General features: G+C 28.6%; 1 protein-coding gene across 2 annotated transcripts in view; it reads right to left on the minus strand.

The window, feature by feature from the left end:
• LOC142325420 (uncharacterized) overlaps positions 1 to 15,802 on the minus strand; it is a 234,438-nt gene that overhangs the window by 61,447 nt on the left and 157,189 nt on the right. For both annotated transcript variants that reach the window (XM_075367169.1, XM_075367170.1), the window contains exon 3: positions 13,686 to 14,114. In XM_075367169.1, coding sequence (XP_075223284.1) covers positions 13,686 to 14,114 — 429 coding nt within the window. The remainder of the gene's footprint in view (positions 1 to 13,685; positions 14,115 to 15,802) is intronic.

Below are 15,802 nucleotides of genomic sequence, written 5' to 3' on the forward strand. Positions count from 1 at the left end.
GAAGGTAACGGTTCAAGATCAAATTATATTTTAACGCTAACGGTTTCTTGATAACTCGTTACCGGACGACAACACATAAAGCTAACAGGTTGTACGAGTTATTTCGATAACAAAAACAAAGGGCACGGCCGCCTGTGGGCCGATATCGAGAAACTGGACTATGTGTATATCCGGACTAATTTACTAAGCGATCGATCTGGCGTCGTCAATTCGCTGCTGACCGCTTTTACCGCCCGAACAAAAACATTTTAAAGAATCTCTTTGTAACTTCTGAAACTATGTTTCATAACGGCTGATCTTTTGCGTTTATTAAGTCCATTTTTTCGGGAGATTCTGTTTTTGATATCTCGTCTACATAGCCCATCCTTTGTCATATTAATAATTTATAACCAAATTCTGTGAGTTTGGATATTTTATTTACTTTTGTTTTAAGAATAAATACCTAATATTCTATTTTATGTAATATTTTATTACCCTTTACTTTTTTAATTTGTATTTCTATCCCCCTTTTGGAAATGAATACACACGGTTCATTACGATTTTAACCGAATTAAATTCATCATCGAATCCTTTCATTTATTTTTTCCCTACTGCACTAAAACTCGCATTTTTTTTTCATTTTTCAGGACTTTTTGTTGGTACTTCAAATCATCATCGCTTATTCAGTTCTCTTCTTCACTAATTTCTGATCATTCCCACTTCGTTGCAGCCCCGTCAGATATAAAAACCTATAGTTCTGTTCGGCGGAAGAAAAAATAATTAAACGCCAGCGCATATTTGAAAAAAATACAATATGTAAAAGTCAATTGAATTCTTCTTCAAATGAACCCTGTGACTTTACTATGAAAAACCTTTTACGAGAATAATACTTGATAAAGACATTATAATAACCCTTTATCTGATTTCAGAAATTCCTTACTCTTTTTTGACCAATTTTTTTAGCTAGTTTTTTTTTTCTTTTTGACATGTATTATGATATATTTGCGTTTATTTTTACTATAATCTTTACGTTATTTCGTTTTTATGATTTATATTTTTGAATTTTGCATCTTAGATAAAATTTTGCTATTAGGAAATGTTGATAACATTTTTTTTTTACCAGTATCTTGATTCTTTTTTTACCGATATATATCGGCGATAATAATTCGTTCGGTCGTAGCCAATTAAGTTGTTACAGCGTTTAGTTCATCTTTTTTTTTCCTTTTCTTTATTAAATGCTGGTAACATATCCTTTTCTAACCAAACATAAAATGCAGTCAGTTTTTTTTTTTTTTGTTTAATTAGAGCGATTGGTTCATCCAAATTAGATCTTGCAGTATATTTTTTGTTTTAAACGATTCTTTCATATGTTGTAAGTATTGCGAAATTATCAGATCGTAAGTAAATGCGATTTAACGTACTTTTTACCGTCTAGTTTTGACATTCTGTTTCACTTTATAATTTTGTTATCTGTCCTTGAATTTACTTTTTTTTGCTATTTTGATAAAATTTTCCTAAGCATCGATACATTCTTTTTTCAAAAGATACTTTTTATAACTTTTTTTTTTTTTAGTTAATATTTATTAGAAACAAAAATTGAAATTTTTCGTAATCGGTTGTTTTCGACGTTTATTCAATAACAATCTTTAAAAATGTCATTAGCACTAGAATGCTCAGCGACACCGGGCTAAGTGTCACGCAAAAATGTTCAGTTTTTATTAATATTTTCAGTTAATATTTTTTATTAATATTTACTAGTTAATTATGTAGTACCCATACGTTTTAAACAAGATATAATTTATATTGTCGATTATAAATTCCTTCAAACGATTTGATTTTGAGAAGAAATGTTAAAAAACGTTCAAATGTTTTGGTATTTTCCTTTTTTCTTTAAATAAAAACGTGAAGAGAAAATCTCTTCTCTGAATTGTTTATTCTGTTAGTATTCCATTAATGAAGTTTCCGATGTCTTCACATACAGCTTATCGATGATTTCTTAAGTAATTTTTTCGATGCTACGAAGATTATGTTGAAAGATTTGTGAAGAATTTTGTAAGCTAATCTTTATCGAATAGATTTGTAATCATTTCCGACTGTAATGTAAAATAGCTTGTCAAAAATCTTAAAACTTTTCTGTACTTAAGTTTTTTTGACAACTTTTAACATTTTTTTTCTTTTTCAAAAGCTGTATGAAGCTTGTTATCTATTTTTTTCTAGTTGACTTTTAACTAGAAAAAAATAATCCTTTTGAAAAAATCAACAGTATTTTTTATTTTACTTTAAATGACTTTACTTTATAGTTTATTATACTTAAAATATATATTCTAGTTGATTTTTTTTTTTTTTTATTTATTACGAAAAAGAATTATATTTAATTTATTTGTAAAAAATTAACTGATAGTCTGTTAAATAATATGATCGTATTTATATTTTAAAAAAAGGAAATAACTTTAATAAATATGAAATAACTTTAAGAAAAGTAAACGAATATAAGAAAATGTTATATTTTTCATTTTTAAGTAAAAGAGAAAAAAATAGTAATTATTATTTAATTAAAAATATTTTTAACAAAATATTTATTCTGTTGGCATTCCACAAATGAAGTCGTCGATGTCTTCACTTACTGCTGCTTATCGATGATTTCTTAAGCGATGATTATGTTGCTTTTTTTCCCTGAAAAACAAGTGAAGATTTTCTTAACTTTATCGAATCGATATATGACATAGTTGCGGTAACGATACGAAGTCACTTCTCGGAGTTATGCGGAGGTTTAGCGCTTTGCTTTTCGTGCGGAAGACGGATGCTCTCGAGACCGAAGAGGTTATCGGTTTACTATCGGCCCTTCGAATCGTCTTCAGGCTATTATTTGTCATTGAGTTTTAATGAACGATAGTTCTGGTCAGGATATCAGGGGTATTGTACGAAGGATACGATCGTCTACGCACTTGACGATAGGAAAATCCATTCTATTACGTAATATTTTTCCAGAGAATTCAATGAAATTGAAGGACAACTAGATCGGCTTTATTTCTTAATGTCGTTTTACTTATAACATTATAAATAATTATAGGTCTGATTCCCAGTTACGATCTGTTATAGTTTCATAATTGTTATAATTTGTTTTTTATTTAAGCATTTATTTATGATTATTATAGTTCCATAGATTTATTTTACAGCAAACGTTAAAATTTCTGATCCATTACTTTGAGGTATATATTTAACAATTAATTTGACGTTCAAAAAGTAAATAAGTATTAAAATTGCTCTTTCAATGTTTGTTTATGCTTTTAATAATGAAGATAAGGTTTTATAAATTTGCTCTCAAGGTCTTAATTTTAATTTTGCAGACTTGCATATTTTAGATTGTTTATATCAGTCCCTGTCTTAATACTTGCCAATGCTATTTTTGTATTATTAATTTGTTTTACAAATTATTTTCTTAACATTAACAATAAGAAAGAACACTGTAGAGTGCTTGTTGTACATTATTTTTTAATTATTTTTCTACGCCGCGTTACGTTTACACAATTTTTCTTTTGTCTTACGATCTAGCCTTCTAGATGGACTACGCAAATATTAATTGGAGTGTTTTTCATTTTGCCAGTAGACTTTCATCTGTTCTGAGAAGTTTTTTTTTCTCTCATTCGACCATTGGATTTCTATTTGGCGTCTTTTTCTTTTGGTTACAAAGACTCTAATGTTGTGCAGGTGTTTTCTGCATTCTGGTCTGTTGTTGTATAATTTATTACTGATGTGTTTTTTAGTAGTTCTTTTCGTAAGGTGTAGTTAGTTTTTGAGTTCATCATTCTGTTATAGATTTGTTTGATCCACCATTCTTCCATTCTTTTTATGTGTCCGTAGAATTTGGTTTTCATCTGATAGTGGAGTAAATATCTTCTATTTGTTCATATATTTTTTGTGTGGGCATTTTTCTGTTTTCAGTGGTCCATATTATTCTTAGCATCTTCTTTTTAGTAACACTAATTTTTATTATTATTATTATTATTTATCTTTTATGAATACATCTGGTATAATGTATAAATTATTGATACATTATTTTTGTTTAAATTTAATACAGGCGACCTGCTTTAGACAATTGACGAACTTAGTTTTACCTTACAATGTCAATAGTTGTAATCCTAACGATCAAAGACGTTTATTGAAGATAGTAGAAATTGTGATGATGATGGAAATAACTTTCTGAATTCAGTAGAGCCGATTTAAAGAAATCGTGATTAAACATGACATCGTTTTAATTTTGATAAAAAAATTGTTTTTAAATTATAAATTTTTGCTTAAAAATATAAATAAATAAAATTAATACGTGTTTTAAATAATTGTAAGTTATTTATCGTAGTACTATCATTATTAATATCTAATAATCAAATTAAGGTTTAGAAAAATGTTCAATAACTTTATACAAAAGAAATATAATATTTTAAAATATTAAATAAAATATTTGAATAATTTAATTAGTTATTTTAAATAATCGAAAGATATATTACACAAAAAAAACCAAAACAGAAATGAATAAAATATAATAATTTTTTGTTAAAATGAAAGTAGAATAACATCAATCCTTTGGCATATTTTATGGTACTTTTAAATTCCTTAATACATTCATATTTTAGAAATTATTAAAATAAATATTTTATCATGGTTTTATTAAATATAGTTTGTAATTTAGGCAATTTAATTAATACTTCGCTGAGACCTAAAAAAATTAATAAATTATTAATAAATAAATATATAAAACTAAACAATAATTTTATAAAATAAATATTACAATTAGATTTAATTTAACTTATCTGTTAAATTAATATTTACTATTAAAAAAAAGAAAACATGAACGATCTTTTGATGCATATTTATTAATAAGTGATCAATTATTATATTAAATGTAGATTATATATGATAAGCGACATATAAATTGATTATTCCTATGTTATATTACTTCGTAAATAATATACGTACTTTACTGTCAGGCTAAGTATAGAAGTTGAGCTGAAATAATACGGAAAAAATTTGCTATTTAAAAAGAACAAGCAATGACAGTTATTTCTTTACATTATTTTATTAAGTATTTATCAAATTACAAAGGTTGTTTATATTTCTATAACTATGTAAAAAAGCATGATTTTTAATGTTTTTTAATCCATTTACGATTTTAAGCTTATAACGTTAATAAATACGCAATTTAAAGAAAAAAAAACATATATTTTACAAATGTTAAAATAACAACTTTTATCTTTATTCTATTAAAATTTCATATCACTTATTTATATTTTCGGTAATTGTAAGCTAAATTATAACTTTTCACTAACTGCCCTGGTCTTTTTATAACATATATAAAGCGCCTGAAATTCAGTAGATTTCGTGCGTTCAGATCGATCTATTTGAGGGAGGAATAGTGCTGCACCACAATAAACTTATGGTAGGACCTCCTAATCCTTTCTAAAATATAAATAACGAAAAAGAAACTAATTGACTTTCATTCAATTGCTTCAACGGTACACACTACGATTAGTCACTGCTAGATAAAACAAAAATGTTAAATTTATAGACAAGCACTTTCCGTTTTATTATTATCTTTACGAAAACATTGTATGGTAGGTACTCGATACACTTTTAACGTAAGTATGAAAATAGAAATACATTATGTTTACGCATATTTCCGTATCATCTCTTGGGATTCTCTCAAAAAGTCAAAAATAATTTTTTTTCAAGATACAAAAATGGGCTGTCAGGTTTTTCGTCCTTAAATATAGTCTGTATGAATCATATAGATTAATGTTTAGAAAATTAATTATCCGAGTGCTTATTTATAAATGAATGTATAAAAATAGAAATAGTCACATATTGTTATAAAAAAGGGTGTCCACAAATAAATATCCTGTTAAATTACACAACAGAACTATTTCCTGTAACTTAACACGATGTTTCTGCTTACGAAAAAGAACTTATTATGATATATAATACGTTGCTATTTTGAACAAATTATCGATCTTGTCTAAAAGATTTTGATACAACTATTTTTTTTAATTATTCCCTGAAACAGCATTACCTTATCTATGGGGCTTAAATATGAGTCATACTAATTAAAGAAATTTATTATTGTATTTCATGTATATTTATATTTTGGATTTTTGTTTTAACAGATTTTAATCGAGAATTTTTGGGATGCTGCTACATTCAAAGTATTTACTTAATCTATGACGAAGCGGTTCCTCTTTTTACCAATGGATTAGCAAAATACGCGTTCTTGACTCGATCTATATCACGTATTATGTACTTATCTGAATAAAATATTTATTAATTTAGGTAAAGATGTATAAAATCTATATAAATAATTTTAGTTATATTTTTAATTTTCTTGATAAATAGGGTTAAATATGAATGAATTACAATATTTAAAATTTTTTTTTAAAACTGCTTTATTATTAAAAATTTATTCCAATATTCTCACTGGAGTTTTTAAAAAAATTTAAATCCTAACATCGCGAAACTATCTGAAATTTGATAAAGAGTAAAGATAAAAATCCACGTTTTAATATGTTGAATACATATTTTCTACATACTTTAGATGTAATTACCGCGATTTAATAAAAATATGACAACAAACATACCGTACCGGTAACGTACCGTAGAAAATGAGGAGTGTGTGTTTTTCAGTTACTTTTCTCGCTGAAATAAATATTCTTTTGCGTATTAGTACGTCAAACCTACCGAATTATACTAGATATTTAGCCTTATTTGTTCATCTGTTCATCGCAGGAACCGATTGTACAACGAACAAAATTGCTGTATGCAAGAGGAGTCGTTCTTATGAACTTACTAATGCATAAAAACGATATCGAAGGGAAGATAACAAAGCACGATTGAAGAGATGGATGACAAATGAAGAGATAAGATGAGTCAAAGAAGGGGAACCCGTAGGTTGATTTCGTGCCTCCAGTGAAGCTAGAACGCAAGCACAGAGAATTGCGGTGTGAGTTGAACCGGTTCCTTACCGGTCACGGTTGCTTCAAAGCAGATTTGTGCGCGCGGACGTTGTGACCCACTAGGGAATGTGACTATTGCGGAGATGAGAACACCGCAAAACACACGTTATTCGTGTGCGATTAGTTCCTGCAGTATAGAGGGAAGCATGCTGGAGGGAATTCGGCGTGTTTTACACAGAAAACATCATGGGAAGCATGGTTTGGACCGAACGGACCTGGTACGGTGTTGGTGAAGATTATCAGTACGAAGATGACGGAAGAACCTATCCATTTTGCAGGGATAATTCTCCCTTGGGGCTGAGTCCATACTAAAACAGGTCCGGTCGTAAGGTAAAAATAAATAAATAAGAAGTACTATAAAGCAAAGAATTAATGAATTTTATCTTTCGCTATGGGGAAAGGATTATATACTAAGAATACTGTCTTGATGAATTTAATGAAATTGCTTTATATACGTTAAACAGCTTGTAAATTTCATTTACAAAACTTGTAAAATTTTGTTTTTCTATATTTTTACCAAAATAATATGTTTTTATTTTCCCGCCTATATAGTGCTATAACAGAGCTACAGCTCTAGAAGGGAGTATTGTAATCGATGCAATTTTGGCATACGTAGTTTGCCTCGAATCTTGACGTTTTACACCTAAAAATCCTGAAAAGCGGATGGAAATTTTTCGGATGTTAATGTTCGTATGTATCTATGTTCGTAATGTTCGGATGTGTGTTCGGTGTTGGCCTCTAAATCACCTGTTATCTCCAGAACTACTGGACCTATTTTGACCAAATTTGGTCACATTACTTCTATATATGGAGCATTATAAATTTTCAACTTAAAAGGTCAAGGAGATGAGGCTTTAGAGCAAGGTCATCCTCAATATCTCGAGATTTCGCCTGATTAAGATCATATTTTTCTTAGGCACATTTGTTAACAATTAAAAACATAATATTGGCAAGAACCTTTTTTTGCAAAATCGTACCCCATCCCAAAAAACGCTCTAAAATAGTGGCTAAGTGGGCATACTGCGTATTACTCCCTGTCACCACAAGGAGCGATAGTGTCGCAGTCCGCCATCTTGGAATTTTACTTTTTTCCTGTGGGAAATTCCCTTTTCCCTCTTTGATCGGGAAATTTGAAATTCAATAGGGTTGCCAACCAATTATTTTTTACACTTTAAATATTAATTATTTATTTAATTTAATGTAGTTAATATTTCAAAGGTTGGTAACACTGACGTACAGCTTTTGTAATCATCTTCTATTTTGTGACGTCACAGGCGAGCGGTAGAATTAAATAAATTAATAATATTTAAAGTGTAAAAAAGTATTCGGTCTGATTGGTTTTCAAACTGGATCGCTTAGTTGACACGGTACCTGGTGCATTAAAGCTTGCGGCTGCATCAGTGTGCCAACCGTTCAAGCGAAATTTGTTCTATGTAAGTAGTGAAATTACATTAATTTAGTTAGCGCCGACCGTCGCCGCTAGTACCGCCACATCCGCGCGAATTAAATACGGTATGCGCGCGCGCTTTAATTGGACTCGTTGAATTAAATAAACGAAAAATATTATATTTAAATAAAATTATAAATATTTTAAATTAAGTTGTGTGTGTAAGCCGTGCATCACAAATAACTGTGCTGTCAACTTTTTTGTTATTTAAATTACTTTTTATAAAATAATTAAGATAAAAAAAGGGTAAGATATGACAAAGACCCTCTCACCATATGATATGGGTTTAGTGAAAGTTAAAAAAAAAATGAATGTAGAAATAAAGAATGGAATAGGCTTTAATTCCTTCTCTCTCTCTCTCTTTGTACAGTATATATTAAAAAAAATTAACCTATGATTTCTTTCATGAATTTCAATGATAAACACGTAGTCAGTAATCCATACCGTAGTAGTTCTTCCGTTGCCATATCGACCGGTAAGGAACATAATCGCTATGAACCTACTGTAAATTAATACTGTGAAAAGCTGACCGTATTAAAATCGAAATTTAATCTCGCTTAAAATATTTTAATTAATAAATTAATATAAGCAATTTATAATTCTTCAACTTACCGGAATGATTATTAAATTAATGAAGTGGCAAAATTTATAAATGTTATTATATTATTATTGTTATTAACTAAATACTCGTATATTGTATTTTACGCTCAATTTTATTCCTTAATTTATTAATATATTAGAGACTATGAAGTTTATATCGCTAAGAATTTTATTGCATTAATAAAAATTTAATTACCTTTTTAAACTTCATCAGTGCATCACTAATAAGTCATTAAATTATATGGACTATTATATTATCCGCGACAGATTAACATTAAAATTAATATTTAATTATTTTTATAGGCTTATTTTTTATTTTTATAATTTAATAATCTTTTTCCTTTTATTAATTATGGGTTTTTTTTTAATAATCTGCTGCACTTTAGAATTTAATAAAAAAACTAAATTGTAAGCAATAAATATTGTATTATACTTATAAAAAAATTATTTTACAACCTATAAAAAGATAATGTGTTTGTATAAGGAAAAAAAAATATCAAAAACAATACGAAGACAAAATCAGGACAACATTGTCATATTAACTAATTCTGTTTTTAGAATTATTTTAAAATCTCTTTAAAACGCTCCTACGTCATAGAAAATTGTATGGTGCACATTTTTTATACATTTAAATTTAACCAAATCTAACCGTTAAAAAGATTATTTTTATGGAAATTTATACTTCGTTTCCTCCTATAAACGAATTATAATTGGACGATTAGAATTATAATTATAATCGTATAAAAATTGTTTATAAAATAAAAACATGTTATTCATGTTCATAGTGTATCTAAGTCGAAACACAAAGTTACTAATGTCATTAATTGTGCTTTTTTGAGGACCACAGTAAATTTTAATTATTAAAATTAAAACATTTTGCATTTGTTTATTTAGTTCTTTACTTAAAGAATGCACAAAAATTTGTCCTAATGTTCAAAACGTTTTTTCATAAAAATGCGAATAAGCTTACATTTTTTTTGCTGTATTTGTTGTTTCACAGGGATTTCTAAAAAAATACTAGATATTAGAACGGGTTTTTTTACTATGTAAAATTACTTATAAAATTATAAATGTACCTTTATAATTCAGTTAGTTTAAACTTTCTGTGTATGTGTGTATAATAAATCAGACTTATTTATTTTTTTACTGTTGGGGTATTTATAAGAGAGGAAAAGTTAGGTTGATTTTGAGAATTTACAATGATAAAATCTGCTCTGGTTTTTTTCTTAATTAACAAAAGATCGTTCTTTTTTCATTTATAATTATTTTTCTCCCAGGCTGAAATAATTAATCTACCTTAAAAATTAATTGCACTTATTACTAACTTTATATCTTGTTTCCTGAAAAAAAAAAACATCTGTCATAATTTCCAAATTGCAGAATTCTACAGCTATATTGCTTTATATTTAATTTAAAATTAAATTAAGTCTTTATGACTATGAAAAACATTTCTCGTGCTTCAATAGCCGATTGAATGTTAAACTTTTACTTAGAGCTAAATCTCTACTACATTTATTCTCAGTTCAGCATTTATGATTATACAGTTTTAAACTCAGATGATTCAAAAGACTGTAGTCTATAATATTATATGATAATGACGATGGACCGACCGTAAATTCTTCTTAAGGCTATTTGTAAGTTATAATTGAAGTTTTATATAAATATATACTTATATAAAATTTCAATTATAACTTACAAATAAGCCTTATATATATATATATATATATATATATATATATATATATATATATATATATATGTTAATGCAATAGCAATTTGTATTATATATTTATATTCCGCGTTCAAATATTTGATACTATTTTTGTAAACAGAAAAAGAGTACCATATATTTAAACAACAGAAATAATAATAATAATAATAAATGTGATACATTTTTGTATTTTTAGAATTAGTATCAAATCTTTTAACAAACGGAAATCTGACACTTTAAGATTATACAAAATTACCGAACCTTAATTTTTTCTGATACAAAATGACGTTTACTTTTTACCTTTAAATGATTTCTTATAAAAACAGGTAGATTAAAATTATTAATATTTTGTTTACGATAAGCTTTGGTTAATTTGATTTACTCTAAAATTGACTGAAAGGAAAATTACTAAAGGACATTGAGAGGTTTTACATCTTTGCATATTAAATAAATCAATGAGTACAAGCAGATATTTTTATATATATATTTGTTTGTTTGTTGGGTCGGTGTACCTATGAAAGAAATCATTTATTTCTTGCAGGACTACAGATCTCGTTCATTAGCTTACATACTTATCGGAGAAAATAAAATTATTCATCTCTCGGTAATGGTACTTTTCCTAATAAAATTACCAGAATTATCATTTGCCGTCGATATTAATAAAGATAAAATATTAATAATATGATTGTTAAATTCTACATCATGAATATTCTCTGATATTTATATAAATTTAAAATATCATAATTTTTTAATTAGAAAAAATAATTCAGGAAAGTTTAATAATTTTTAAAAATAGATTCTAAGTTATGAACATTCTTTTCTGTCCTCAGAACGTTTACAAATTAAAATTCTCTCTCACTGTGTGTGTGTGTGTGTGTGTGTGTGTGTGTGTGCACGCGCGCGTGCTTAGTCATATATGTCTGGTAAAAAGTATAAGTAGGGAATGTCATATAAAGGGTTTTTATAAGCCAGTATAAGGATGGAAACGAGCTGTAGAATTCAGATCAGCAAAAGGAAATATGACTTATCATCCTTATTGTATACCGCTAAAACTCATCTTACCTTATCTGTAGAATTTACATACAAAGCTAATCTTAATTAACCTGTTATGTTAAAAGGTTAAACACAGTTTCTTTACATTAAGGAAGGAGTAGATTCTTATATAAGATTATGTAATACACGTGGAATATACCACGTTTATTATAATCTTGTAAGATTATAATACACAAGTTTTTATCCTTATATTGAAGATACGCAACTCTTGTTGAAAAAGTTTTAGCGACATTTTAAGTTTTGATTTTTCTGTATTCAATAGGAACTAAATTTGTATGTATGTATGTGTTTATATATATATATATACACACACACACACACACACACAAAAAAAAAAATTAATTTATCAAAAGTATATATATACTTCTGTGTTTTTAGAAATATTTACACTTTTTATTTCTTTGTGTATTATCCAGAAGGGGAGATATTTACCCCGTAGGGAAGCATTACAGTCATACCCAGTCGATACTACTATACCTATTTTATTGGCCGTAATGTTCTGGAATACATAATATACGTATAACAGATCATGTTATGATTTAGATTTTTTTAACATAAGTGTTGTCGGAACGAAAAAGGTTCTCCGATTAACCGCAATTTATTTTTGTGCATTAATTTGATATATATATGTTTGCACTTTAATACCGTATGTACATTGTTGATAGTACTGAAATTTGTTTTTTTATAGCGATCGGGAGGCTTCCATTAACTCGCATAATTACTTTATACGTAATCTTTTAATTCGTTTAACTTTAACCGATTCGGACGGTATTATTAACACGTAAATTACAACAGGAAGATGATATAGGTAAGATTATGAACGCACCTGATCTTTGTTTCACCCGATAAAACTATATAGGATAGGAAACACCCACCTCCAAGGAAACTATTGGCCGCGTCTTCCACATACCGGTGCTCTTCCCGGTAAGGAAGTAGTGGATTCTGAACGAAATCCGCATAACCCAAAAAACAGAAATTACGTTTAATGATCGAGGGATAACGGATTAAGAAAAAGACGAAGGAGAAGTTACGGTTGAAAAAGAAGAGCCGCTCGAAGAAAAACCGTAGCCCAAAACAAACGACTTCACCTAAATGATAAGTACAAGGCATTTTTTAGTAAGCGGACGATCGTTTTGCCTATAAATCCCTGCGGGATCATAATTCGGTAAGCCGTACTAAACCATTGCTATTTAGTCGTCTGAGTACTTATCGATATTACCGGTCTCTGTACTGTCAAAACAATTCCAGCGGACTGAATTCACAGAATCTAAAACGGACATCGACAATGACGATAACTTTAAGGGGTATATCCGGAGGAATCGCGGCTCGAGATAAACGACCCTATCTGGAGAAGAATAGGCACAAGAGTTTACTTAGGTAAAATACGTCCGTAAAAATAATCTGTAGTGGTCACGGAACCAAAGTATTATGATCAACGATTATGGATCGGTTGCACAGTAATCCAAACGGTTGCAGCATCTATTGATTCTGACCTTCTAAGGAGCCTGACCTTCTAAGGAGGAAAAATCAGTAGGTACTAACTGGTTATCATTAATTAAAATCGACAAAAAAATTATCTCGGTCATTTATATATGTATGTAGTTGGCTGTAGTCAGGTTAAGGGATACGGCTGTAAAATCATAACTGTTCCTACCGCATAAATACACGAAAAAACTTGAAAAATTGGGTTAAAAAGAAATAATTTAAGCGGTGAAACTGATTGTTCGACAAGTGTCGAATAACAGGTGTTCATCCTGTTATTGAATCAACAGGTGTCCGTAAAAGGTCGCAACTCAAAACTACTTCTCCCTTTCCTGTTAAAATGTGTTTAACCTAATTTTAAATGTTAAATAAATGCGCATCACTTACATTTAAAAATAAATAATTATTTTACCTTCTACAATCTTTCTGTAGGCTTCTTTAACATCTGAGTTAACTTGTTTTAAGATGATATATAATAGTGTATACGTGTCAAAATCCATATTGAGATGTAACATTTCCAGCAATGTCCATATAGATTCTAATCTCACCGGTTCTGTTGTCGTATTAATGGTAGCGGTACTCATTATGTTATTATTATTACTATTATTACTACTTATTCCACTAATATTATAATTATTGTTGTTGCTACTACTATTACTGTTATTATTACTATTATTATTGTTATTTGAGATATTCATAACTGTCGGTGTCGTTGAATTATTTATACTGCTCGTAATAGTACTGCTACTGACTGCCGATAAATTGCTATTGCTACTGCTACTTGTCGGGTAATTCGTAGTAGTACTGTGGCCGCTATTGAATCCGCTACTGTTGCTGCTAGCTGAAAAATAGATTACAAAAAAATAAATTATCAAAATTATATTAGGAAAGTAATTTATAAAATAGTTATATTTACTTTTGCTTCAAACGGAGCGATATATTGAGTTATACTAAAGTTGACGGGGAAAAATGGTTTAAATCTTAAATAGAAAGAGGATTAGACCAACATCGAGACCACTATCGAGTAGACCAACATGAGTGTTTTTTGTTTTTTCCTGTTTAGCCTCCGGAATCACCGTCAGGTATTACTTCAGAGGATGAATGAAAATGATATGTATGACTGTAAATGAAGTGTAGTCTTGTACAGTCTCAGGTCGACCATATCTGAGATGTGTGGTTAATTGAAACCCAACCACCAAAGAACACTGGTATCCACAATCCAGTATTCAAATCCGTATAAAAGTAACTACTAGGATTTGAACGTTGAAACTCTCAACTTCGAAATCAGCTGATTTGCGAAGACGCTTTCACTACTAGACCAATCTGGTGGGTGACCAACGTGTGTTAGTCACCCAACACATGTCACCAAATATGTACGCTAGAACCAGACTGACACAAATCCATTAAAAAAATTATTTTTAAAAATAGTTTTCATTATGATTAATTCAGTCAGTTTATTTAAATAGTACGCAATTAAAATAGGAGTTTTTTTTTTTGTCAGGAGCTACTAACAAAATATATGACTTTTTTTTTGTAAATAATTAATGCTAATTTTCTTATTTTTAAACATGTATTTGTTTTAATGATTTTTTGTCAGTTAAAGCTGCCTCCACTGACTCATTCCCTGATTATTTGGTAAAAGATTACATCAGTGAAAATGGAAAATTTTCAACATATTTTTAAGCATCGTCATCGACAAGGAAATTTTTTACTGTAAAATTCAGATTCGCATCATTTCAATAATTTGCAAAAAAATGAAAGACATAACAAGATTTGAATCTAAAACAATTAAAATAAATAAATATGAATTGTCTGTCTTGTGTTTTTTTATCTTCAGTCATTTGAGTAGTTTGATGCACTTCTCCAAGATTACCTATCTAGTGCAAGTTGTTTTATTTCGGTATACCCCCTACATCCTACAACCATAACAATTTGTTTTACATATTTCAAATGTTGCCTGTCTGCACAATTTTTCCCTTCTACCTGTCGCTGCAATATCAAAGCGACTATTCCAGGATGCCTTAAGATGTGGCTTATACGTCTATCTCTTCTTTTAACTATAGTTTCCCAAATGCTTCTTTCTTCATCAGTTTGCCGTAATACCTCTTTATTTGTCGCTTTATCCACCCATCTTATTTTTAATATTCTCCTATAGCACCGCATTTCAAAAGCTTCTAATCTTTCTTCTCAGGTACTACGATCGTCTAAGTATCACTTCCATATAAGAAGTTACGGTCCAAACATATTACTTTGAAAAATGTTTTCCTGTTGTTTAAACTAATTTTTGATGTAAGGAAATTATGTTTCTAACTGAAAGGTCGTTTCGCCTGTGCTATTCGGCATTTTATTTTTTTTTCGGTAAAAAAAGAAATAATATGAACAAAAGATAAGGATAATTAAAAATAATAATTATATACATAATACATGATGTATATGTGTGAAAACAAAAAAAAAAATTATTTACAGAAATCTTACCACTTGATAAATCTGCTAAGCCGTTTTTAAATTTTATTTTTTAAGAATAATTTT

Source organism: Lycorma delicatula, chromosome 5 (assembly GCF_047948215.1).
Source record: "Lycorma delicatula isolate Av1 chromosome 5, ASM4794821v1, whole genome shotgun sequence".
In the NCBI taxonomy this organism is placed as follows: Eukaryota; Metazoa; Arthropoda; class Insecta; order Hemiptera; family Fulgoridae; genus Lycorma; species Lycorma delicatula.